The sequence below is a fragment of the Colius striatus genome, chromosome 3 (assembly GCF_028858725.1).
Source record: "Colius striatus isolate bColStr4 chromosome 3, bColStr4.1.hap1, whole genome shotgun sequence".
NCBI classification, from domain to species: Eukaryota; Metazoa; Chordata; class Aves; order Coliiformes; family Coliidae; genus Colius; species Colius striatus.
In genome coordinates, this window is record NC_084761.1 from 85,626,692 (window position 1) to 85,652,971 (window position 26,280).

The following is a 26,280-nucleotide window of genomic DNA, read 5'->3' on the forward strand; positions in this document are numbered from 1 at the left end:
TTCCCTTCCCTTCCCTTCCCTTCCCTTCCCTTCCCTTCCCTTCCCTTCCCTTCCCTTCCCTTCCCTTCCCTTCCCTTCCCTTCCCTTCCCTTCCCTTCCCTTCCCTTCCCTTCCCTTCCCTTCCCTTCCCTTCCCTTCCCTTCCCTTCCCTTCCCCCCCCCTTCCCCCCCCCTTCCCCCCCCTTCTCCCTCCCCTCCCTGATAAAACTCATTAATGCTGTACCAACAACCTCAACGGTAACATCCTTCCTTTATAGGAGTTTCATTTTTAAAAGCCTCTTCTACATATCTACTATGGGTTTTTTTTTCCCACCTTCTTTATGACCGTCATATAGTTAAACATATGTATGCTTTGGGTACTTCAGTTAGTCTCTATTGCAATTGTATCTAGAAGTGAAGCCCTGTTTTTTGGAATACAGAGATAACAGAGCAATGCTGATTCCTGCAAGCAACCTACTGGGTTTTTTTTTTAGTTCTGTTTCTCTCAGTTATGTTCTTAAAGTGTGATTTTTGTTTTACGTGTATTGCTTTGTCTTTTTTTTTCAGTATATCAAGAAGTTTTACAATGAAACTTGGGAAAGAAGGTACGGCTTCTCGGTGGATGAAAGCACACTGACTCTCCTCTGGTCCATAACTGTTTCTATTTTTGCCATTGGTGGCCTTGTGGGTGCCATTATTGTTACTCCAATTGTGAAGTTCTTTGGAAGGTAAGTGTATTGGAAAACCCCGATGCAAATTTAAACATCTTAAAATTATGGAAGCTCATTTCATAGAATCATAGAATGGGAGGGATTGGAAAGGGCCTTTAAAGATCAAGTCCAAGCCTCCTGCCAAAGCACGTCCACTTAGATCAGGTCACACTTGCCCCAGAGGTTACATCAGATCTTCTGACCATCCTTAGGGCTTTTGGGCCCAGTTCCTGCCTCCCTGACCGGAGGTGCACAGCAGGGGATGTTCATCTCGGGCTCCTCAAAAGTCTGGCATGGTCTTTGGCCACCTGGGCCATTGCATGGATGGACACTACCCTGGGCTGCTCACTCGGCCACCCTGGCCAAGACTTGCTGGCCAGTTGTTGCTCGGAGCTTGACTTCACATTTCTGCTTTTTTCTCCCTTTTTTCTCCCTTTTTTCTCCCTTTTTTCTCCCTCTCCCTCTCCCTCTCCCTCTCCCTCTCCCTCTCCCTCTCCCTCTCCCTCTCCCTCTCCCTCTCCCTCTCCCTCTCCCTCTCCCTCTCCTTTTCATTTTTTTTCATTTATTCTTTTCTCTTCTTCTTCATCTACTACTTCTGCTTCCTCTTCTTCTTCCTTGTCTTTTTTTTTCCTTTTTCCTTGCCGTTTTCTTCATCTCCTTCTCTGCTTTCTTCTTTGTTTTCTTCTTTCAAAATCTATTTATGAGAGAAATTCTCCTCTTTTTCACACACACATCCAGGTGAGTTTTGAAAACCTTCAGAGAAGGGAGACTCCACAACCTCCCTGGGCAGCCTGTGCCAGGGCTCCCTCACCTGAATAGTAAAATTTTTGCTTAAGTGGAACTTTTTGTGTTCCAGCTTTTCTCCATTAACCTTAGTCCTGTTACTCAACGCTACAGAAAAAAAAGTGCTGCCCTGTCCTCTTGACATATACCCTTTAAATACTTGTAAATACTGATGAGCTCTCCCCTCAGCCTCCTCTTTTCCAAGCTGAACAGCCCCATTTTCCGTAGCCTTTCCTCATATGGAAGATGCTCCAGTCCCCTGATTGTCTTGATTGCCCCGCACTGGACTCTCTTCAGAAGTTCTCTGTCCCTCTTCAACTGGGGAGCCCAGAAGTGGACACAGGACTCCAGATGATGCCTCACTAGGGCAGAGTAGAGAGGGAGAAGAACCTCCCTCCACCTTGAGGCCATGCTCTTCTTGATGCATCCCAGGATGGCATTGGCCTTCTTGGCCATGAGTGCACATTGCTGGCTCATGTTTACATTATGATCAACCAGAACTGTCAGGTCTGTCTCTGCAGAACTGCTCTCCAGCAGGTCAATCCCCAGCCTGTACTGGTGCATGGGGTTCTTCCTTCCTAGATGCAGTGCTCTGAACTTGTCCTTGTTGAACCTCAGGAGGTTCCTCTGTGCCCAACTCTCAAGCCGGTCGAGATCCTACTGAATGGCAGCACAGCCTTTGGGGAATCAGCCAGTCCTCCCAGTTTGGTGTCATCAGCCAACTTGCTGAGGGTACCCTCAGTCTCCTCATCCAGGTCGTTGATGAAGATGTTGAACAAGACTGGCCCCAGAACCGACCCCTGTGGAACTCCACTCGCCACAGGCCTCCAACTCGATTCTGTGCCAGAATCGAGCCCCTCTGGGCTCTGTCATTGAGCCAGCTCTTGATCCACCTCACTGTCCACTCATCCAAGCCACACTGCCTGAGCTGTCTGATGAGGATCTTATGGGAGACAGTGACAAAAGCCTTGCTGAAGTCAAGGTAGATGACATCTGCTGCTCTCCCCTCATCTAGCCAGCTGGTTATGCACTCATAGAAGGCTATCAGGTTGGTCAGGCAGGATTTCCCCTTGATCTCCCTGATAAACATCTGTTCCTTCACGTGTTTTGAGATAACATTGGGGATGAGCTGTTCCATCACCTTTCCAGGGATGGAGGTGAGACTGACTGGCCTATAGTTTCCCAGGTCCTTCTTCTTGCCTTTTTTGAAGAGTAGAGTGGCATTACCCTTCTTCCAGTCCTCAGACATCTTCCCAGTCCTCCACAATTCCTAAGAGTTACAAATTTCCATGAGTAAAATTAGTAGTTTTCTGTCTGGCCTTACTGTGCGTCATGCAAGTCACAGAAGCCTTTTGCTCTGAACAGGCTGTGGTTTCAATGTCAAAGAAGTTGAATTGTCAAGAGCACAGAAAAGAAATGCCTTAAAGTAGGAAAGATTTCACGAAGGAGTGTAAGATTCTTTTTCCATTAGGCTGAGTATCTTACTGTACACAAAAAAACCATCAACTTGTCTTATTTGCTTTTCAACCAGATTTGTCCATTCTATGGTTCTTTTGTCATGCAGTAATAAAAATTTGCTGTTTTTTGTTTCTTCTTTCTGTCTACTTAAAGTACAGTTTGAGGAACAAAACTAGGGTGAAGTTCATACTTGGTTTACCCCAAGCTTGGAGATGCTGTCCCTGCTCTATGCAATATAGTATTTGACTGAATCTTGACCACAGGCAATATGAGTATTTTAGGAATGTGTGTGCTGGTGTGTGTTTGCTTTTTTGCTGCAGGTACTGACTAAATCGTTGACTAGATATTTCTGTCAATTTTTTGTTTCATACAGTCTTCCAAAAGGAATTTTAGATGTAATTTGTAATTTGCCTATATTTATAACAGCATGAAAAAATAGGCCATTATAGCATGCATCTTAACTTGTCATTTGTGTTTTTCATAATTGTAAATTCTATATAATTTTATAACTTTTTATTCAGCTAAATCTCTGGAGAAAGTCATCACAGAGGCTTAAATATAAGCATCCTTTTTTTTTCTCCTACTTTCCTGTTCTTCATTTTTACTATTTCCGTTGCTTTAGATTGTACTATTTAGATTGTACTATTTCCGTTGCTTTAGATTGCTAGGCCTGTTTGTCATTCTCCCAACTCTTTCATATCAATTTTTTCACCTCAAAGAGAGTATGGTTTTGGATCCTTCCGTTTCCTGCTTACAGCAGGTTGATATTCTCTGTTTTGTAAATATGTTATCTGTTCTTCATTAATATAGTCTGTCCCTTTACTTCATCATTTGATTTTCAATTCTTAAATATTTTTCATAGTCGTATTTTTTATGTTTGCAATTTCTTCTGCAACTTCTTTCACTTTTACACATTTCATAAGTATAGGAAACAATGCCTGACTCAGACTGATTAATTCCCAGAATTTTCCCTGAGTCTGCTTTACTTTATTAAAAATTGATGTAAGAAATGGGTTCATAGAAGGCTTGAATTTTTGGTGAAGAGTAGAATAGTTTTGTGTGCAGATTTGTTAAAGTGGTGGCTGGTCTCAGTCATATATACACAGCACTTTGATGGGAGCAGATCATATTTCCAGGGTAGAGCTTTAAATCTTGAAGACTGTGCCTTTTTTAATTGTATTTATCCCTATCCAGCCGTGGAAACAGCTCTCTTACAGTGTACAAGTACTTGATTCGAGATGGGAAGGGATTGAATCTCTCAGGAACACCGGATAAAGGCTGCTCATCAGTGTGATGCTTGAATTTGCTGTTCACACTGCAGTGTGTTTGTTTGGTCTAGGAAACCTGACTGACATACTGGTGTGGTATTTGAGTAGAACATTATGAAATGTTGACAGAACAATAAAATACTTTGCAGTTAAGTTGTTCAAGTGTAGGTTGGAGGGTTGTATGTATGATGAAGCTGAGCTCCATTTTACGCTGCACAGAATAATGAACTAAGGGGAATCAAAAGCATTAGTCAGAAATAATATAGGATTTTAAGAAGAGCAGTCTTCAATTGTATTGCTATAAGAGTAATAGAAAATCCAAATTACTGAATTCCTAGGCCTTAGTTATTTCAAAAGAGATGTATTTTTTTCAAGAGAGCCTTCATCCACATCCATCAGATGTGGCTTTTACACTCGATAATTTAAATTCTTCTACAGAGAGCAGCGACTGTTGCGTATCCTGAACATCCAGAGCAGTACACTCAGTGGATCGCTCAGGGAGGCATTTGCAGGAGAGGGAAAAGGCCTTCCCTCAAGCACAGTGAATAATTTTGAGTATGAAGTTGATAAAGGGAATTTCTGTGGATTATCTTAGTAATACAGCCACTTTGTTATTCTGAAGTTAGCTACTGTAGTTGAAATGGTGATCCAGTATTCAATCTCTTGCTATGTTTTGTTTAAACACCTAGTTTAAAGAACACACAGCTTGCTATTTAAACACCTAGTTGCCTATTATGCTTTTCGTATAAGGTATATTTTCTTCCAAGTAGAGTCTTTCTTATTACTGAATTCTGAGACAGTAATATTTTTGATGAAACTTTTAATTTCCTTATTTTCCTACTTGTGAGTTTTTGACAAAATTATTATTAATTCAAATCTCTAACTAAAGTTATTGCAGCTGTGAAGAGCACACAGTCACTAGGATTCTGTTCTGGCCTCTGGAATTACCAGATATCATGAAAGCAAATGATAACCTTGAAATCACAAGAGATTGATCATATGTGAATTTGCAAAAAAGCCAAGGGCAATTCTGAGGAAGAGATTCTCAAATGTTTTCAAGATCCAAAATACTTAAAATAGAAAAAGTCAGAAAAACTCCTTAAAGCTTAGCTCTGTTTGTATCTAGTTGATGAGTGACTTGTCTCTCAGCTTACAGAAAATTATTTCTGTGGAGCAGATGGCTCTTCTCATAGGGCTGCTTCAGATTGAGTACAGCATTGGAGGTTACATTCCTGCAGCAGTACGAATAGTCAGCCATACAGAGAATCAATTTTCACATTAAGTTGCAAAACTTACTTTTTGGCTTAGGATTTGGCTGCTGTGTGCTCAATCAGAAGTTTTTTAAATCATCTTCCTTTTGGAGTGCATAAACGCTTTATTTCTTTTGGGTGGAGAGAATTCTGAATTATTTGAATGGAAAAAAGAAAAATCTTTGTCTTTAAATAAGTGCTATGCCACTATTTTTAGTGCAGTAGATGCAGCAGAACCATGTGGGGCTTTGGACTGGAACTTGAGTCCAGGTTCCTTTTCCCAGATCTGACAGTGTTTAATATATTAGCTTTAGTAGTCCATTTTATGATCTATTCTTCTGTTTGCCCACTTATAGAAATAGGGATATTGATGTTCTTCAACCTGTGCTGTGTGAGAACTAGGTATGATATTTATACTTCAGTGGGTTTTCTGTACCACTTGGACAGTTGCTTGATCAGTTTGTGATTTGGAATGTGAGAGAAATTATTTGAGTGACCTTCACATCAGAGTATGTCTTATGGTGGGTCAGCATTGAAGTTTGCACTCTTACACTTTGTAACTGTGGTGAATGGTTATCTGACAAGATTAGTTGCGCTTTCTGAAATGAAAGTGCTGCGGTCTTGGGAGTTTGGAGGGATTTTGCTTTATTTTTTTCTTAGGAACCATAATGAGAAATTGTTCCCACTCTATGTTTGTGGTGGCTTGGCTTCCACTAACAGCCAAGAACTCATCCAGCTGTTCATCACTCCCCAGAAAGGGCAAGGGCAGAAATAAGAGGAGCAAGAGTGAGAAGACTCATGGGTCTTGACACTTGGGTTCTTAGTATGTGCAGAATGGCTAATTGGTATGCCTTTAAAACTCTTTAGTTAACTATAATATGTTTTATTTTAAAGCTATGATATAGATTTGGAACTCTATCCACTTGAGTATAACACTATATTTTGGAACTCCACACGACATCTAAGAGGGCATGTTTGTTAGGCACTTTTTGGTTTTATAGATATTTAAGAACAATAGTTTGCTTTGAATATGACTAGATTTAACTGCTATGATGTTGATATCTGCATAAAATATCTTTTCCTTTTAGGAAATGCACTTTGCTGCTCAATAACGTGTTTGCAGTGACAGCTGCATTGTTGATGTCCCTCTCCTTGTTGGCAGGGTCATTTGAAATGCTTATACTGGGCCGCATTATCATGGGTGTTGATGCAGGTAGGTTGTACCATGCTGTGTGTACCATGCATAGTCTTTCTTTTCTTCCCCTGTTGGATCTTTCTTTACATTTAAGGGGCATTTCAGGGACTAGCCACACTGATTTCAGTGGAACAAAACAGCAGATTAAGGGTTGGAGGATGTTTGGAGAAGACACTGAAATGGATGGTAGCTGCTGCTGTCCACCCAGGTTGTTCCTTCCCTTTCCTCCTCCAGCTCCTATAGAGCATATCTATCTTCATGCCATGAAGATTCTTTAGCTGGGAGGGTGTAATTTATTTATTAAAGCTGCTTGCTGCTTTGTGTTTAGAAGTTGTTGGATCTCATGCTAATATCAGTTGGATTAAGGGGAAGATTTACTTCTAGCAAATTGGTCTCCCTGGGTTAAAAGTAAATCATGGAGGCATTGCTGCACCAAAATAGTCTTGCAGCTAGCAGTGAGATTCTCAGCAACTTCAGAAATTGCTAGATTGTGAGAAATACTTACCTGATACAGAGACAGACTTGATGAAGTAAGATGGTTTCACACTCTCAATGTAATTACGAGACTCTGAACAATGGAAAGTTCTTTGACTTTTGTGTCACTTTGCATCATCTGCCTTTTCTGGCAAGCTTTAGCTATGTTGTTAGTAAGCCCAAACTATGGTACTTTGAAAGTAGATGTGTCCATCACTTACAATGTAAAGTTAATGGGTAATTTTGGTAGTGACTAATTTTTTGTCTCAGATTACAACCATATGACCATTACTGTGGAGATGTGTAAATACTATTAGTGTACCAACCAAGGCCATACATTATTTTCTACTGGCTTTGAACAGCATTCTGCTCCTATATTATGCCTGCTAGTAAGAGTTCATGGCAGATGTAAGCCTGCATTGAGGGAAACACCTGCTAATACCATTTACAGTAAAAATATTTCATCTGACTGTATCTGGTCTCTCTGTGCCTGACACATTGCAGTTGGTTTTTCCTTACCTGCACTGGTGATAACATGATTCTGCTTGCTTTGGGATGAGCAAAGTTAGAACATAAAGTCTGTTCCACTGGTGGTTCTCATCTCTGAGTAATCTGTGGTATTTCTCATCAAATAACAGCCTATGCACATCACTGGAGATCTGTAATAGATAATCAATCCCATGGTTATTAAATGGTGCAAGTGTAATTAGACACGAGAAAAAATAGTTCATATTGTCTGTGGATAGATACAAATCTGTTTTTTGCATGTTTTCATGCCACTCTTGTGAACAGCTTAGCGCTCACACTCCCTTCAGTAGATATTTGGTTTGTACCTGGCATAATGAAAAGGCAATTTGACTTAATATAGGTATTTTCCTTTCTTCCTAGGCATTTCCCTGAGTGCCCTTCCCATGTATTTGAGTGAAATATCTCCTAAGGAAATTCGTGGTTCATTGGGTCAAGTCACAGCAATTTTCATCTGTATTGGTGTTTTCACTGGTCAAGTTTTGGGGCTGCCAGAAATATTTGGGCAAGTAAGTATTTAACAGATGCTTTCTGTGGGAGAACACAAGCATATTTAAAGTATTACATTTTCATATATTGACTGAGTTCCTCACAAAATGGGAAAACAGAAGTATTGGGGTTTTGTTTTGAAGTACCTTGAAACGTAGTTTCTTCCATGTCATTTAGAAGTGTGCACACGTGAGTGAATTTGGTAGATCCGGCAAGCAGCTTGAGCGGCTTGTGCGTGTGCATATGCAAGTTCTCCCCACCATGCCATTTCTCAATGTGCATTTATCTTTCCTGGTTTCCAATGTCTTTGAGTACCGTGGAAATGCTTAAGAGTTTTCACGGGTTTAATTTTCCTATCCAAAGTAGAGCTCAGAAAGGCTTGATTAGAGCTTCTTTGCAGACCTGAGTAGGGAGACTCTTACTCAGTGGTGATAGTCTCCTTGTAATGCATTCCTGCTTTTAGACTAGGAGTTGGAAATGCAGAATTAATATATACCTTTATGGAAAGAGATTACCTATTCTGGTATGAAGTTTTACCTTGCTGTCGTAGGCTGAGATTAACTTTGTGGCCACTGGATGTCGTCATTACTCTTAATAAATGAAATGGGGGTTTATTCAAGCTGTCGTTTAGAAATACTTTTCATCCAGAGATGAATCTTTAAGGCAGTGTGAAGGAAATGTGTGCAGCAGTCCTCTCTCAGTTAAACCTGAGCTAAGAATCCATTTTGGCAGCCAGAAAAAATTGAAACAGTTGAAAAATGAGAACTTGTCCTCCTGTGTCCATCCAAATTCAACTCCTTTGTAGATACATGACACCATCCTCCCTGACACTTTTAGTTTTGTCTGACCAGCTCTCCTATTATGTTCCTTTATCCTTGGGCTCATTTATCTTGTTCAGTTCCCCTCAAGGCAAGTGATTTGATCCCATTTACCCTTTATTGAAGGACAGATTACTGCCCTCACCTACCAAAGCAAATGGCTTTCACTGACCTTCATTGTGTGGCTTCTATAGATGTCCCTTCTCTTGCTCTGAAGAGTGTGTTAAATGTCAAGAGTGATTGAACTGCTTAAGGATATATGTCAAACCTTATGTAGTAGGGTTTTTTGGTTTGAGTTTCTGCTTCTACAACCTACTTTAATATGCAGCTAATTAATATTACATCATTAAATATAGCCATTAATTTATGTAAGATGTAATAGGTTTTATCTGTAGAATTAATTCTTTTCAAGATGAGTAATATCAGTGTGTAAAAGGAGCAAAGCTTTGGCTGCGGTGAATTATCTTATTTCCAGGACAATTATTTGAGCCAGCTTGAAATTTCCAGTTGGGTATGCGGGTGCATTTTTTTAAATGTATTAATAAAATTTAACATTCAGGGTAAACCTCAGGCTGTTTGAAATATGAGTCCCTAGTGCAGTCTCATCCTTCTTGGAACACTTTACCAATATTTCTGTTGGTTTCAGCCAGGATTTTCTTCCCTAATTTCATGTCATTCCCACTGAAGCCAGTAAGGTTTGCACCAGGAACAGCAGTCATTGCCAGAGGATATTCCTGCAGAGGTTATATGTGACGAAATCACTTCTGTTGAAGCTGGGAGGCAGCAAACGTGATGTCCTTCTCCTGAGCGCTTTCCTCTCTCCCCTCCCCAGGAAACACCTTGCACAAATTTCTGTCACTTTATTCAATCAAGTTCAAAAGTAGGCTCAAGACATTGGCTATTTTCTAGTTGTAGGCTTTCCTGATTGATGTCGTTACTTCTGTCCACTAATGAGATAAAAGCTTCTTATCAAATAATTCCCACATTTTAATTTTTTTTCTCCCTTTTTTCTGTTGGAGAAATCTTAGTTGCATTTAAAGTGAGGCCAGTATTCTAAGCAGTGATGGTTTTGAAGAAAGGAGGGGCAAAGACCGAGTTGGATATCTTGCTAGAAAAGACTCTCTGGAACATGAGTGGACATGGGGAGTGCTACAGGCATGACCAAGGTCCTCTCTTCTAAAAGGAAGAGACAGCAACATTGCTTGTGTGGCCAATTAAATTGCAGGATGGGAAAGGAATTGACTGCACCATGTTAACATAAGAAAGACCTGCAGAAGGAATGACTTAATAATGCTACAAGAATAACTTTGTGTAAGTGTTCTTCGAGTAATTGCGTGCTGAAATTCAACAAAGTGATGTTGGGAACAGGCTCTCAGCTGAAGTAGCTTGAGCAGAAAATCTAAATTTAAATTGGTGCTTGATGCATTTATCTGGATTATATGAGGTTGTTGACTTCAGTGATTCTGTAGAAGCCTCTCCACAGAAAAAGACAGTGTTTATGTAGGCTGTGGAGCATGGCCTTACAAGCATTTATTAACAATCTAATCCTCTATTATTGAATGCAACAGTGTTCCTTTAAACATGGAAGTGTGATAAAAATAGCTCTGAAGCTCTGAATATTACTTGTCACAATTCAGAAAGTCCTTACTGATTTTTGTGTCAAGTAGGTTAAGTATTCCCACAGTGAATTTTAGTAATCTTTTCTTTATGAAGACCAGCCCAGATGAAGCATGGGGCAATGTGGGAAGTCACAGGTTAGGTACTGGGGGGCAATGGTTGGCTTTGGCTCTGGTACTGTTGTAAGGCTAGTTGGCTGTTTCCTATTCCTTTAATTTTCCCAAACTTTCTACTGGAACTACTGAGGGTTGACAATCTCTTCGGTTCGTTTTAATATCTTTTCAATGCCAGTTCTATCAACTTATTATTCTTTTGGTCAACTGTTATTTGTCACATAATAGCTTTCTTGCAAAGCAAAGGCCAATGCATTGTCAACTTCAGTTTTGAAAGTTCAAATTTATACTTAGTGTCTTAATGGAATATTGTCTGGTCCAGTTCTAGCACATTCCGTGTCGTCCCGTGTATCTCACTGTTACTAGCTCGTCTAGTTCCTTCTGCATGTAATGTCCTCCAAAGGTTTTTCTTAGAATGGTAACATCTTTTCAACGTTATAGACCACCAGGCTGTCTCTTGTATTGCTTCAGCTTGTTTAGTGAAGGTGGACTTTCATTAAGTGGCTGCCAGCTGCTTCTCTGATCAGAACAGCTATTTGCCATAGGTAGACCAATGGAAAAATAGATTTGGTTTACTTTGGGAGCACTATTTTATAGAGTTCAAGTGTTTCTAAGTAATTTGCCCACAAGCTTGTCTAACTACACTGCAATGTTTCTTAATGGATAGTATGTCATCCTAAAAGCCTTGCATCTTAAGACTTATTAGGGCAACTCTTTCTAGGTAATTGCTATTGCTTCTGTAGGTGTTTCCAGATTTAAAAATAAACTCGAGCAAACAGAAAAACTGTAAAATTCTTCTTGAGTCCCTCTCTTGAATGATGTGAGTAGTTTTTGTCATCCGGCTTTAAAAAGAGTGTAGTTGAGCAATACGAGGTACAGGAGAGAGCAGCAATGATGAGAGACGAGAAGTGGCTTCTTGAGGAGAAAAGGCTGAGTTAAGGCTTGATAGCTCTTATGGGTAAGCCCATGCTGTGAATAAACAGAGCAATGAAAAACAAAGTATACCAGAGAAGACTCAGAATTTGTCTTTAAGTGACACATGGTCTTTGTCTAGATTTTTCTTAATCTTCCTTTAAATACAATTGGAATTTGTCACATTGGTAAAATGTTATGTGATTACGATTACCAACTTAATTAATGGGATGTTGTCTTTGTCATTAAAACAACATGAATTACAGTTCTACATTGCTTTTTTTTTATTTGTTTGTTTACTTTGAGCAGCTTTAACACATATCTGGCTAGAGACTACCTGTTTTTAAAAAAGGAATTGGCTGGAAATAAGTCTGTGATACTGGCCAAACTATCCTCTCTCCACACTGATTTTAGCAAAGAAATTCAGTTATTGAGATAAACATCAATTTCTGCAGCAAAATGAGCTCAACTTAGGAAAGGACTAAGAAACTCCATAAAGACCATACTATATGTCTAGTAAGGAAAATCTCTGTGATGACTGTGAGTGCCTTTCAAGTTAGTTCTTCCTTACAGAAGTGGACCTTACAAACTGAACTAGAAACTTCTGCAGATGCCGTGTCAAACTCAAATTTTCTTTACAAGATCTCTTAAAAAAACCATATTTGAAGTGATAGGTAGCTGTATATTTAGGAAAGTTTATATAGGAATTTTTCATTTTTACAGAATCACTGACAGTGGAATAGATTTTACGATTAAGTCCAACGGTTAACCTAGCGCTGCCATGTCCACGACTAAACCATGCCCCTAAGCACCTGTACATGCTTCATAAGGGAACAAGTGCCCAGAGAACAGTTGGTCTTACTATTAATTCTTGCTTTGCCTCAGTCTTTAAGTACCTCAGCCTTTTCTTCATCCTTTGTCATTATGTTTCCCCTTACATCCAGTAAGGGATAGAAATTCTTCTTAGCCCTTCTTTTGTCGTTAATGTATTTACAGAAACATTTTTTATTTTTATAGTTGTAGCTAATTTTCTCCTTGCGCCACTCCGTAACATCCTTGTAGTCCTCCTGAGCTGCTTGCCCCGTCTTCCAAACATCATAGACCCTTTTGTTTTCTTAATCCCGACTTCAGGCCAAAGTTCTGTGTTCAGCCATGCTGATCTTCCCTCCTGGCTCATCTTTCAGCATATGTGGACAGTCTGCTCCTGTGCCTTCTTGAAGAAAGTCCCACTTTCCTGAACCCCTTTACCTTTCAGAACTGCCTCATGAGGGCCACTCTCAGCCAAACTCCTCAGCAGGCCCAAGCCTGCCCTCCCCAGGTCCAAGGTTGCAGTTCTGCTGATCCCCCTCCTTACGTGTGACAGGATTGAAAAAGCCATCATTTCATGGCTGCAGTGTCCAAGATGGCCGCCAGCCATCCCATCACCCACAGGTGCTTTGCTGCCTGCCAGCAACAGATCAAGCACAATGCCTTCCCTGGTGTCTCAACAGCTGTGTCAGGACGTGATCTCCCTCAAATCCAGGAGCATCCTAGACTGTTTCCTCTCTGCTGTATTGTACTGCCAGCAGACATCTGTTAAGTTGAAATCCCCCATGAGACTATTTTGCTTTACCAAGATCTTTTTTACTCCTTCACTTGCACTAAAATAGACAGTGATGGAATCAGTACTTGTACAGCCTGTGCAATTGGAGACTTTTCTGAAAACTAAGCTTTGCTTTTACATGTTAAAGCTTCGCTTTTAGTGTGGTTTTTTCCTTGATTTTTTTTTAAAACTGATCTTCCTTTAGCCTTTGACTCTGATTCAAGGATTCTTTAAAAACCGTGTAGTAAATTATAGATGAGAAAATAAAGCAATTCAGAATTGCTCTGGGGAACTGCAACCTGCAAGTGGACATTGGTGACAAAATGGTCTGTTGGAAGTGCTCTTGAAATGAGTTTTACACATTAGTATGGTAATACAAAGTGTGAGTCAACCGATTTCCTCATATTTTTCTGTGAGCTCTTTTGTTTTATATGTTTAGCTTCCCCTTGAGCCATGATAGTGACTATAGCTAAAGATAATTATATATATATATATATATATTTAACAGCTTATGCCTCATATATGCATGCTGTTTGCAGAATATAAAAAGGGGTTTGTAGCTTCCATTAGGGCAGGAAGAAGTATCCAGTAGTTAAGTGTTTTCCAGAATCACTTGAATTCCCAAAGTGTCTTATTTGTGATGATTTCAAATATCTGGTTGTGTAGAACAGAAAAGTGCAACATCCTCATCCTGCCTAGATGTATTCTAGAAATATAACAAAGTGAAGCAAAGTCTAGCTGAAGGCCAGTAACTAGCAGTGTACTCCAGGGATCAGTCCTGTTCTGTGTCATCATTAATGACCTGGATGATGATGCAGAGGTCATCCTCAGCAAGTCTTCATAGGATACCAGACTAGACGTAGCTGATGTGCCAGAGTCATGCTGCCATCCAGAGAGACCTCAACATTCTGGAGAAATGAGCTGACAGGAACTTCACGAATTTCAACAAGGATAAGTGCAAAGTTCAGCACCTGAATAGGAAAAACCCCAGGCACCAGTATGTGGTGAGGGCCACCCAGCTGGAAAATGGCTTGACAGGAAAAGACCTATGGTCTTGGTGAACACCAGGTGGAACATGAGCCAGCAATGTGCCATTGGGGCAAAGAAGGCAAATGGGTTCCTGGACTGCAGTAGGAGGAGTACTGCCAGCAGAAAGGTGATTCTTCTCAACTCAGCATTGATGAGACCCCACCTGGAATGCTCTGTCCAGTTCTGGGCTTCCCAGTACAAGAGAGACAAGGAGATATAGAAGACAATCCAGAGAGGGACCACTAAGATAAGGGACTGGAGCACTGAGGAAAGGCTGAGAGAGCTGGGACTATTCAACCTGGAGGAGACTCAGCTCAGGAGGTTCTTATCTATGTATATAAATACCTGAAGGGAGAGTGAAAAGATGACAAAGCCAGGTGGTGCCTAGTGACAGGGCCAGAGGCAATAGACACCAACTAAGTGTACACGGAGTTGTATATAACAATTTACAGTGTAAAGATCTCATTGGATTTATGTTGAACTTTTGAAGAGTGATTTCCTAAGGCTCTCAAACCCGAGCTCAAAGACTTTATCTAAACAGTGTGCCCAAATATGCGAGCAGTCTTGTTAATTTCAATGTGATAGTATTCTTAGAAACATGCTGCTTTGTGGAACTTATTGTAGTATATAAATTGCTAGTTCTTAATAAGATCTTAAGAGCAAATTAGTGTAGAAAATGGGGAAAAAAACCCTAGGAATTTGGTTTATGGGTTCTGCTCCCTAATTTATCCAAGCTATCCTGGTCCCTGCCATTCCTCTGGACTGAAGAGTTTGAACATTGATTCTTAAAATCACAGAAGCAAAGCTTCCTTATATTCATGTAGCAAAATGCAAAACTCTGAGTTAAAGGCTAGAACCTTCCCAGGAGACTGTTTTAAAACTTCTGCTAAGGATATAGGATACGTGTTGGTGTTTGTAAATGACTGCTCAAATCCATAAAGGGATGGTGTCACCTAAGAATAGTTCAGATAAACACCCTTACAAAGAAGGGAACTTCTAAATACAGTCTTTAAAAAAAAAAAAAAAAGAACGAAACAAAAACAGAGCAATAAAATGTTTCAGTGCCTTTTGAGATAATCACCAATTTCAGCAGGTGTTTGTATGTCTTTCTGAGCCTGCATTGGTTGTGTTTATCTAGATGGAAACCTGTCTGTGCTTCCTGCAAACTGGTACCAGACATGCCAATTATGAATTTCTCGAGGTAGTGATTTTGAAGATGGCAATCCTTTTTAAAATATTCTTTGGGTTCCTTTTTTATCTAGCAATGGGGAAATTTCCTTCATCTTTTCACAATAACACATAAGTCACTAAGGTGCTTATTGCAGAAGCAATTTCTGTGTCATTTAGCAAGGTACTCGCACTTAATTACATGCCGTGAGTTGCTATCGGGCTTAGAGGTCACTGCACCCAGTAGTTGATGCAGCCAAGGGAAGCTGCTGTGCAGTCACCAGGCTAGAGATACACAGCCTTGGTCATGCTGTCAAGGGTATAGAAATGCTGCCAGGGCCTTCTGGGTTGGTGCATAGTCATAGTTCAATAGTACCCATGGGAAGAAAAGGTCTGCTCTGTTACACCAGCCCTGTTGGGATGAGGTGGGTGTTGACATATTTGTAATGGGGACATTAAATGAGATATTTTGTTTATATCTATTGTGAACCCGCTGAGAGTATGTGTCAACTGGAGATTATAAATCAACTCTTTATTGGTTCCCCCAGGCAGATACAAAGGTATTTATTCATCCTTTTCTGTACAGAACTCATTAAGTAACAAACAGGAAAACAGCTGCGAGTCTTCATATTTGCAAATGAGATTCAGTTCATTAAAGTTATGCTGTGAGACTGCAATTCCTGAAGTTTTAGAAACAGCACACGGCTGACTGGCAGTGTGGAATAGTCAAGTGTTGAAGTTTTGCACTGGAGAAGGAGAACATCCTGCAGGAGAGGATTTGTGTGAATGTGGAAGTGTGGTTATAGAAGAAAGAGAGTTATGGAAATATATATATTTGTTAATTTTTAGAGATTCCTGAACCATAGGCTTAATGTCAGAGCATCTAACGTTTGGATGAAAATTTATCATCAGTGAGGACTATTTTCTCATAGACACTTGAAACCCACCTAACACTTAACAGGATAAAATTTCTAGGTAACAGTACTCTGTTTGATTAGGTCAGTTTGAAAAGCAGTAGACAAGCTGCCATGGAAAGATAGATGTCCTTCAACAAGTCTGAATTAAGAAATAACTTCAAAATAACCATGCATTTTGAGAGCAGTTGCTTATAATTTGTCAGACTGCTTTCTCCTGATCTACTGAAACATAGTTATCACATATAACTAAACTTAGACCATTTGTTTGTATGGTCTATATATTTAAGTTTTGACTTTTTGCTTCTCTGTCAGACTTGAAAAGGTGGACTTTTTCACTTGTTGTAGTTGAGCTAATAATTAGCAGACAGTATGTATGAACCTCATCCTGTGTTAGTTGGACTACCTAAGAAGTTTATGAGCAAGTAAACATTTTAGATTTGCCTGTCTCCTTAATGCTTGAGTATCTGCTGATATTGCAAAAACATTACTAAGCAGTAAATGTAACATTTTTTGACCTATGACTTCCTTCCCAGTGTACTTCACACGCTGGGTAGATAACTGCGTCATTTAAACTTTTTGAAGGTCTTAGTTGATTAACACTTCAGTTTTACTTTCCATTGCTCTTTGTAAAATCACTCATTATTACAAATTCATGTCCTAATATGTAAATTTGTCTTTTACAAGTTGAATATTAATGATGTGGTAAATTGGTAAAGCATGGTAAGGAAGCATGTAGTAATTGTATTGAGTAGTTGGCTGCATTTTCTAGACTTGTATTTCTTAGTTTGGTTTTGAAATCACAGGCAAAAAGAAAAATCGGGAGGTATATTCTTGATTGGTATTTTGAGAGACTTTTTAAACTTAAAGGAAATATCAAAATCTAAACCAGATCTATCATCATTGAAGAAGTGTCAAATTAAATATTTGACTTTTTCAGTTGTTTTTATAAAAAAATGTGCTTTGGGATTTTTTGTTTTCTTAACCTTAGAATGCCTTAGTCTGACCATTATAACTTCAGTTTGGCAAAATATAATCACACAAAAAAGGAATTGCTTCAACAATTCAGTTCTTTCTTCTAAAATTTTTACATCTATGTGTATATTCTTAGCCTTTTCTGTGTTGAAAGTGTCTTCAAATTTTATCTAAATCTTCCTAATTAGTAAAATGTAACCAATGCCTAAATAGGCCATTGAACTTCAGATGTACCAACAATTCAGCTGTCTGCACTACCTGTTGATATAATCCCTTACTAGTTTGTTTTCCACCTTTTAATTGTTACAGTAAGTTCCACTGGTGATTCTTTGACATGGTAACATTTGCTTTACTGTGTTCCAGTATAGTTTAATCTTGACTTATTTGCATTTCATAAATCTATGTCATGCTTTATCCATTTCCACTGCCCCTCTTTGTATTTTGGCAGCTTTGTACTTTATTTTATCAACCTTTGAATAAGTCTGTGGTTGGCAAACTTGCTCTACTATTTAACTATCATTTGCAAATAGATCAAAGCTGTGTTTTTCATTCACCAGCCTAAGCAAATATCCATAATGTCACAGTTTAAAATAAAATTCTCCCATCTTTACGTGTTATTTTTACCAGTTCTGAGCAGGTGATGAGCCCCCTGTAATAAAAATATTTAATGGTCTTTTCAGTTTTTCCTGAGATAAAATGGGATGTGGTTGTTTTCATTTCTACCAGCAGTGTCTGTATGCATCTCCTTGCTGATGACAAGTGAGCCAAAGTGTTAATGTGTCCTCTAAGTCACATCTACACTGTCTTCTGCCTTTACCTTATTGTTGCTTCTGAGCATTATCCCAGTTTGTATCCTATTTTGTTCTTTCTTAAAGAGAACCCTCCTTTTCCCTGCTTCTTTTAATTCTCATTATAGGGTCTAGTTCAACTTGATTTTCATAGAATCATAGAATGGTAAGGATTGGACGAGACCTTTAGAGATCATCTAGTCCAACCCCCCTGCAGAAGCAGGTCCATCTAGATCAGGTCACACGGGAACACGTCCAGGTGGGTCTTGAAGTCCCCCAAGGAAGGAGACTCCACAACCCCTCTGGGCAGCCTGTGCCAGTGCTCCCTCACCCTCAGTTTTGTACATATCTTTTGAAATAATTTTAGTCCTATTTCTTTTCTGTGTTGAGATGAAGAAATTGAACATGGATAATGTAAATTAAGAGATAAACAAGCGAAATACATGTTCTATAGTACTGAATAGGCAACACCTGAATACTTTTGAGATAAATGCAGAAGCTTCTGTTGACTTCAGTGACTTACTGATCAGCTCATGTTGGCAATGACAAGTGGGAGCATACTTATGAGTGTTTACCTTAAGATTTTCAAAGTTAGCATAATAACAAGTAAATCAGAAACCTTTAATAGAGGAAACAAAGGAACATCAGTGTCTGGTGAAAACAGAGGGCTTTCTATTATATTGTTGGGGACTGTTATTTATTGCAAAGGATAAGTTCAGAGGTTCACTCTCTTTCATGGCTCTTTCAAAATAACACTTTCAGAAGAGTTATTTCAGAGAATTGTGACCAACTCAAAAACCATATATTATGAGAGACTTTAAAAAGTGTGAAAGCTTATTCCAAGTAATTCTCCATAGGCTAGCAGAAAGTTAATAAGAACAATATACAGAGGATACTTTTTTCTTTTCCTTTTAAGAAATGTCCTTGACATTGTAGAAAAAAATGCAGAAAATATGATGTGCTGATCAAGAGTAAGATTCTTATCTGGAAGTGTTGTAAAAAGTTCTAATGCCTTAAAACCCCTTTTACATGGTACATAGTAAGTGTGTATATATTACAAGAAGTTATTTCAGGCAGACGTAGGATGAAACTATAGAATCATGAATTATAGTACCTGTTTTTTAAGTTGTTCTTTACAAACAGATACCTACTTTGATTATGGGACTTGATCCAAGTGGACCTGCTTTGCCAGGAGGGTTGCACTAGATGATCTCTAAAGGTCCCTTCCAACCGCTACCATTCTATGAATCTATGATTAACTATCCTTAAAGTCTTAAACTTAGTTTAATTTTCTTATTTTTAAAATAAGAATCAGGATGATTGTTTATAAACAGATTGTTACCCACTCTTGATCCTCTACGTTAGGTAACTACATTTAGAAAATAATTAAGAATGAAGAAATTATGTCAAAGTTTTGATGGCAATGAATGCTCTTGGGAAGACTAATAACCTCGAGCTTTAAATTGTCTGAAAAAGAATCCCTTCCTCAAGTTATTTTCCCATCTCAGGAGACTAAAAAAACAAACAAACAAAAAAAAATTCTGTCACCTAAAAAGCAAGTGAAAGGTTTCATTAGGAGATATCTCACATATTCTGCCCGAGAGATTTTAGTTATCTCAGACCCCAGTTCAGGTGTGAGACTTTGATTATATCCCATATCGTGCAGTAAATTGTATTTTAGGCATTGCTGAAGTGGGAGAATATAAAATAAAAACTATCTACATAAAACAGTTGGAGGACTTTTGACCTTTGATTTGACTGTGAAAAATTAAATTGAAATAAAATTGATCCATCTCTGTCCAGGAAAATACAGTCTCTGAATGGATAGATTCATTTTGATGGAGAGATGGGACTCAAAGCTGGTGCCTCTCGGAGCAAAATCAGCCAAGATGCACCATAATCTGCCTTTGATCTAGCCAAGCTTCTGGAAATGTGCTAGACATGATGCCTGAACAGTAAGCCTACAGAAATCTTAGCGGGCTTTTCAATTAAGAACCAAGTTGCAGATTAGAAAGCATTCAATTAAATAGATTAATGCTAAACTTGGATAAAATCACAGAAAAAGTTCATCTTGGCATTCAGTTGGAACAGAAGGTATCTTAAGAATACAGACAGATTGAAGGCCATTTTGCAGGAGAAAATAATACTGCTGGCGTCTTTCTCCTTCAGATACTTGAAAGTATCCTATCTTGAGAATAAGCACAGAGAGCTAGCCGAGCTCTCTACTGCCTTTCTCAGCCTTTTCCTGGCAGGGCTCTGTCCATGTCGCCCTCTATAGCTGGCTTTAAATAACAAATGCATTTGAGGATGTTAACAACTTTGTGTCAGTTGATTTCAAACAAAATTATCAAAGTCAAGTTGTATTTGATACCAGCTAGCAGTTGAGTAGATTCATGTAGTGTTGGATAGTGTAACAGCTTTGTGCTCTGCACCTACATGGCAGTGGGGCTCTGGCAGGTTAAAACTGCTTGACTTCTGTATGGGAGACTTGCCAGAGAGGGGTCTTCAGTGCTTTGCTTTGGTGAGGATTCTGCAGAGGACTCTCGTGTTTCAGGTCCTTGCTGGAGACTTCCAGCAGATCAGGTGCAAGACAATAGAAAAAAATATTTCATGGACTTGGGAACAGGGCTGTTGGTGTTTCATTTGAATACCTGAGTTAGATTAGCTAATTCAGAGTGGGAAACAGTATAATGTGTTATTGTTAATTACACTACCATAAAACCAAAGGATTTCTTTAAGGTCCTATGATTTTGGGCAGGAAGATAGATGAAACCCATTTCTTACACTTAAATATGCATGAAGCCAGCTAAAGAGCTAGACTCATTGGCTGCAAGACAAAACATTCATAAAGACAACCTCACACCATTAGCCAGATATCTTTTTATTGCATTAAATGTCTTTCACTCTGGTTGTGTTGAACTGTATATGTCTTCTTTTCTGAAGAGAAATAAAAACTACCCAGCTATGCAGTTGTACCTGCAATGCAAATGTTGTGTTTTGTCAAGGAGAAGAGTCTTGTGATGAGACTTCAGCCCAACTTGGTTCATTCCCACCAGCTGTGAAATGCTGAAGAGTCTGCCTACATGATGAGAACCAAAAAACTGTGCTAAACTACAGCTTAGCTGAAGTGTTACCAGGATTTTACACATATTGTGACAATTAGAAGACAAATACATATATATGTTTTTAGATCAATTACATTAGCCTAAGAGACAACATGCGGGTATATGTGACTCTGTGAAAACAGTGTTATAGTGTTTCTTAAAGCTAGTAAGTGAGTTGGAATGACTTGAATATATATTTGAATATATATTGTATTTTTACATGAATAGCTGTTGATGCTGAAGGAAAAAAATGTGTTATGTGTTGCTCTTTTCCAGCTTCTCAGTTTCTCTCTTTTCATACTCAGTCAGCTGATGGCTTCAATTCTGTCTTCCTTGGCCCTTGAGTAAGGTATCTGAGGAAGAAGTGTTAAAACTGCTTGCTAAGCTCAGGCAAAAGACATCACTCTGCTCCTGGGCACAATATGTCCAATGATGAAAAGTTACAGTGTTTCCCATCAAAGCTGTTCTTCTTCCTAGTAGCACTATGAGAGAGTATTACTGACTTAACGTTTGCATCTGTTTGCAGGAATCTCGGTGGCCTTACTTGTTTGGGGCAATCATTGTTCCTTCATTGATACAAGTTGTGATTCTTCCTTTTCTTCCTGAAAGTCCTCGTTACCTCTTACTTGAAAAACATAACACGGGCAAGGCAGAAAAAGGTACGATGTGTTACTTTATTCCATCATATGATGTTTATTGTAGGGATGCAAGATGGAAAATAATTCTGCTATCATAGTAAAGGAAGGTTATTTCAATAGGAGATACTAGCTTGTCGGTTGTTTTACCCTCACCTTTTTTGTTTGTCTCTGTGTGTGTAAATATAACTGTTGCTTTGGTTATTTTTATAAATTAAATTCTCCAACAACCTATCTGGCATTACACATGGCAATACAAACCTAACCAAATCATCTTGCTGTTGTGCGTTAGCCACTATGTGCAGAGTTCATTTGGAAGTGAAAGGTGATTTCAGCCTTCATGACTCTCCCTTATCTACAGCCTTTGAAGCTTGTCTAATGAAAACACCAACTCTGTTGCTGTTTTGTTTTTTTTTTTTTTTCAGCAGTCACTGTGCTTGACTCTCTGCTTCTGTAACTCAATAACCTTTGTAGGTCTAATAAAAACCTCATACAGCTATTTAGCTGAAAATTTCCAGTGCTTCCTTATGATTTGCTTCATTTTCACAGGCACAGAGCAGAATATTTTGTTCTTACTTTAGGTTTTATGTATAAAAGAATTTGCTTGTGCAATCACAGCTGCTGTATGGTCTGCCCCAGTAAAATTACTGTCAGTCATAAGTTCTAGTATATCATCACATTATGGTCGAGAAAATGTTGAAAATTAGATTTTGCTTATTATGGGGACACAGTAAAAATAGAAGTGTACAAAGAAGGAAGGAGTCTGATTATAATGCCAAAATGTTTGCAGAACATAACTGTGCTTTCAAAATTATTTGTAAAAAACAATTTTGAATATAACCCTTAAGGTTTTCAGTCACTAACTAGTTGCAGGATTACTTGCAAAGTGTGAATCAGTCTCTGAAACTTTAATGATCTTTTAGCACGAAATTAATGCAACTCTCACTATCCTGTTTTTCCTATGAAATGAAAAACTGGTCTTTTTTTGTTCTGATGAGGACGTTGAAACAGAAGAGACGCTAATGAGGAGACTCCCATGTTTGTCTGGTGTTGAATGAAGAATTCTGTAAATGTTCAAGCCTCAGACATTTAGAAATGCAGCTCAGTGTTAAAAAAAAAAAAGTGACATAAAAGGAACAAGGCTTTGGGGAGAGTTATTTAGCTTTACAGAGTCTTAGTAGAGATTTGGTGAGGAAGAGAACAGCTTTTCCAGGGACTGGAAAGGAAAGGGCTTGCTTATCAGCTGTGGTCAGAGCACCCAGCAGAGACACAGTGGTGAGCTGGTTGGGGCTGCTTGTTGAGTAGAAACTTCTACAGCATCATGGCTGGGCTGGGTAGAAATACCTTTGGGTGCCAAGTTTAAACTGGCTCATTTCTACCTGATAAAATTGTAAATGTATTTCCAGAGCTATGGCTGGCAGAGTGTCTGCATCTGCAACATTACTGCTTAGTCTCACACTTGTTATAGGGATCTATTGGAAATGCCTCCACAATAGCTGGAAACCTCAGCACTGACAGTGAAGCTGGGCCTCTCACAGGTAGCATCTGAAAATTGTAAAAAATTGGCAGTAAAATAACACCATCTGCCTCGAAATTCACACCATTGCTGGTAGTGGGACAACTGCAGTCGGGTATGTTTTTAGCATATGTGTTCTGAAGATTATTTAATAGCTAATCAAGAAGCATTTGAGGTAGATTTTGGAGTAGAAAACATCAGGAGGGTAAAATTACACACATCTTAGTAGTTGAAGGCAAATGAGCTTTAGCAATTGGCTTGCTGATTACAAGAAGAGGGCTTTCGTGAACCACCTTAAAGACTATAAATTTATAAACCGCTTATCAATAAAAGCTTTTGGACCTATTTTATCCTAAAAGAAAAAAATTATACCAAGCTATGTTGTAGTACAGAGTGAAACTAATTTTGAGTGTAGTCTACAGAGGTTTCAGAGAAGCTAGGGATCAGTGATTCTAAATAGAGATTTACAAAGGACTGTAGGACAGTGAAGGGTATATATCACTCTGAATTTCTTTCCTGTTCCTTGCCTATCAGGCAACCACGCTCCTAAAATTGACCACTTTGTTGCACAGGCAAGATAGATGTTTCACTGTAGAATATCAGTTGCAAAATAGGTAAGGATGATTCTTTGACATCATTTTGGAGTTCATAAAATCCACTTGTATGGCAGCAAAGATCATGTAATCTTATACTTCTGTGTTATTAAGTATTACATGCCTTATTATGAAGCATGTTAGGAACACAAGCAATTCTCTTACACTTACATGACCTTCATAACCTTCCCTCCCCTACTGCAGGTTTGCAAGTGAGAGTGTTTTCAGATCTCTATTCAGAGTGTGGATAGGTGGGGAAGGAGTTTGGTCATGGAATGACAAGGCAGAGGACACCTGTGATATTAGACCAGCATGAGAGGTTTGGAGCCTTTCTCCCAGCCTCAGGGCATGTGGAGAAATCCAGATTAGGGATGAGCCAAGTTTTGAGTATCTGGAGTGATGCAGTGAAAGAATGAAAGCAGATGGGCAGAAGAATTCACAAAACAGGAAGGTGAATAGAAGAATCATCTGGATATTATCATTATCTTCAGAAATGGGGGAGGAAAAGCCAGAATATTAGGGAGACCAGAGGAGTTTGGAGTTATTAAAAAAACCTAATGCTTGTAAGCCATGTAATGGCAATGCAGTATTCTCCATTTTAATGGTGACCACAGTAATGCTTTTGATTTATTTATCTCTTAGGTTAATCTGCATGGTAATATCAGAAACGCACAAGTCTTTCTTCAAACTAAATTGTTTTTCTTTCTCCTAATGGATCAAGGCTATTCACATGAATACACATTTCACTGTGGATTGTATCTTGTTAGAGCGATATAAAATTGATATTTGTGAAAGATCTGCTGTATTTAAGGCACATGACTATATCAGCCTTTATAAAATACTCTAAAATCTGTGTGTATGTCAAAGCCTCTGAAATAGAGATGACAACGTTAATCTTCCTAATTGTTTTAGAGAAATAAAAAAGACAGTGGTGTAATGCAGATCCTTGAGTTTCCACAACATTCTGCTACTGCTTTTATCCCCTCCTTTGATTCTGACCTCAGGAGATAACCAGGCTATAGCTACCAAAATACAAATGGCTTCATTCTCTTTGTTTTGGCAGAGGTATAAAAGAACATGATGCCTTTAAGTGGAAAATAAGACACTGAAGGAGGGAGAAGGACCAAAATGTATTATGTAAGTTAAAAAAGAGAAGGGATGAGATTAGAGAAGGCAAGCTCTCATCTGTATGAGAGACAAACCATGAGAGAAGCTACTGTGTGAGCACAGTAGTGAGGCCTCAGATGAGCATGGTAATAAGGAGAGGGTAGAACCATCCCAGCTTCTCTCACAGGTCCCATAACTAACATTCTTCTCTCTTGGTGAGAAGAGAAGGGAGAGAAATGGCTAGCATTTAATTGGTGTGATTTTTCTTCATAATGCTCACCAGATATCAGAGGAGTAATGAGTATTTAAAAGGCTGAGGAGAAGGACTTTGGAAGGGGATTGTTATTCGTTTTCTAGATAGCGGTAGGAGTGAAGAGTAACAGGGAGAGAAACAGGAAGAAGATGAAAAACCTGCTGCTATAATTACCAAAGGCAGTTTAACATCCAAACTCAAGAACAGTGAAACAGCAACTTGACATTAGTTGTCTATTAGTTGCATGCCGAGCAGACCCCTAGTCTGTGACTGTGGCAACCATACAATATAAATAAAAACAGTATTAGCAGGGTGATAAACCAGAACATTTTATGACTAACAACATTGGTTATAAATATTTTCAATTTGAGAATTGACATGTCTCATACTACAAGGAGGACACCTGCATTTTTGATGCAGCTACAGTAGCAGATCATGGAGATCACTAATGGAATTCAAATGGTGTCCCAGCTTGCCATAGACCAAGAATATTGCTATGTCTTAAGGGTCAAGTAACTTATAATCAGCAGTAACATCTGTTGGTGATGTACAAAATCTGTTCATCTAGTATGTTCAGTCACACTTTAAAACTCTCATGGTCATGAAAGAAGCATTATGACAGGTATAATGAGAAGTGTAGGTTTAAATTCTTAGAAAGATAGATTAGAGTTGATTCCCTTTGATGTGATAAAAGAGCAAGGCTATTCATAATTTAAAAGAGCAGGTGGCTAATTTTTTACAATGCCTCTCATGGGGCCCACATGGACAGGAGAGATATTAAAACCAAAGTTACGTCAGGAACAAATTACTGCAAATCCAGTGATTTAAATTAAGCTGATAAGACTGACAACCCGGACATGTATTATTTATTTTTGCTTATCTGTGTTTTTTGTCTGCCTCTAAGCTTTTTAAGCTATGCTTACTGGAAAGGAAGAGACAAGCAGGACTAGTACACTTGCTGGCTTATGGTAGAGGCTCCATCTTAGATGATTGCTGACTGCTGAAGGCTGGTGTTATTGTGGTGTGT

At 38.9% G+C, this 26,280-nt stretch overlaps 1 protein-coding gene across 1 annotated transcript in view; it reads left to right on the top strand.

Annotated features, from left to right (window-relative positions):
• Nucleotides 1-26,280, top strand: part of SLC2A9 (solute carrier family 2 member 9) — a 95,117-nt gene that overhangs the window by 11,641 nt on the left and 57,196 nt on the right. The window contains exons 3-6 of the mRNA XM_061992534.1: nucleotides 546-706; nucleotides 6,536-6,660; nucleotides 8,005-8,150; nucleotides 21,676-21,808. Of these exons, the coding sequence (XP_061848518.1) occupies nucleotides 546-706; nucleotides 6,536-6,660; nucleotides 8,005-8,150; nucleotides 21,676-21,808 (565 nt within the window). The remainder of the gene's footprint in view (nucleotides 1-545; nucleotides 707-6,535; nucleotides 6,661-8,004; nucleotides 8,151-21,675; nucleotides 21,809-26,280) is intronic.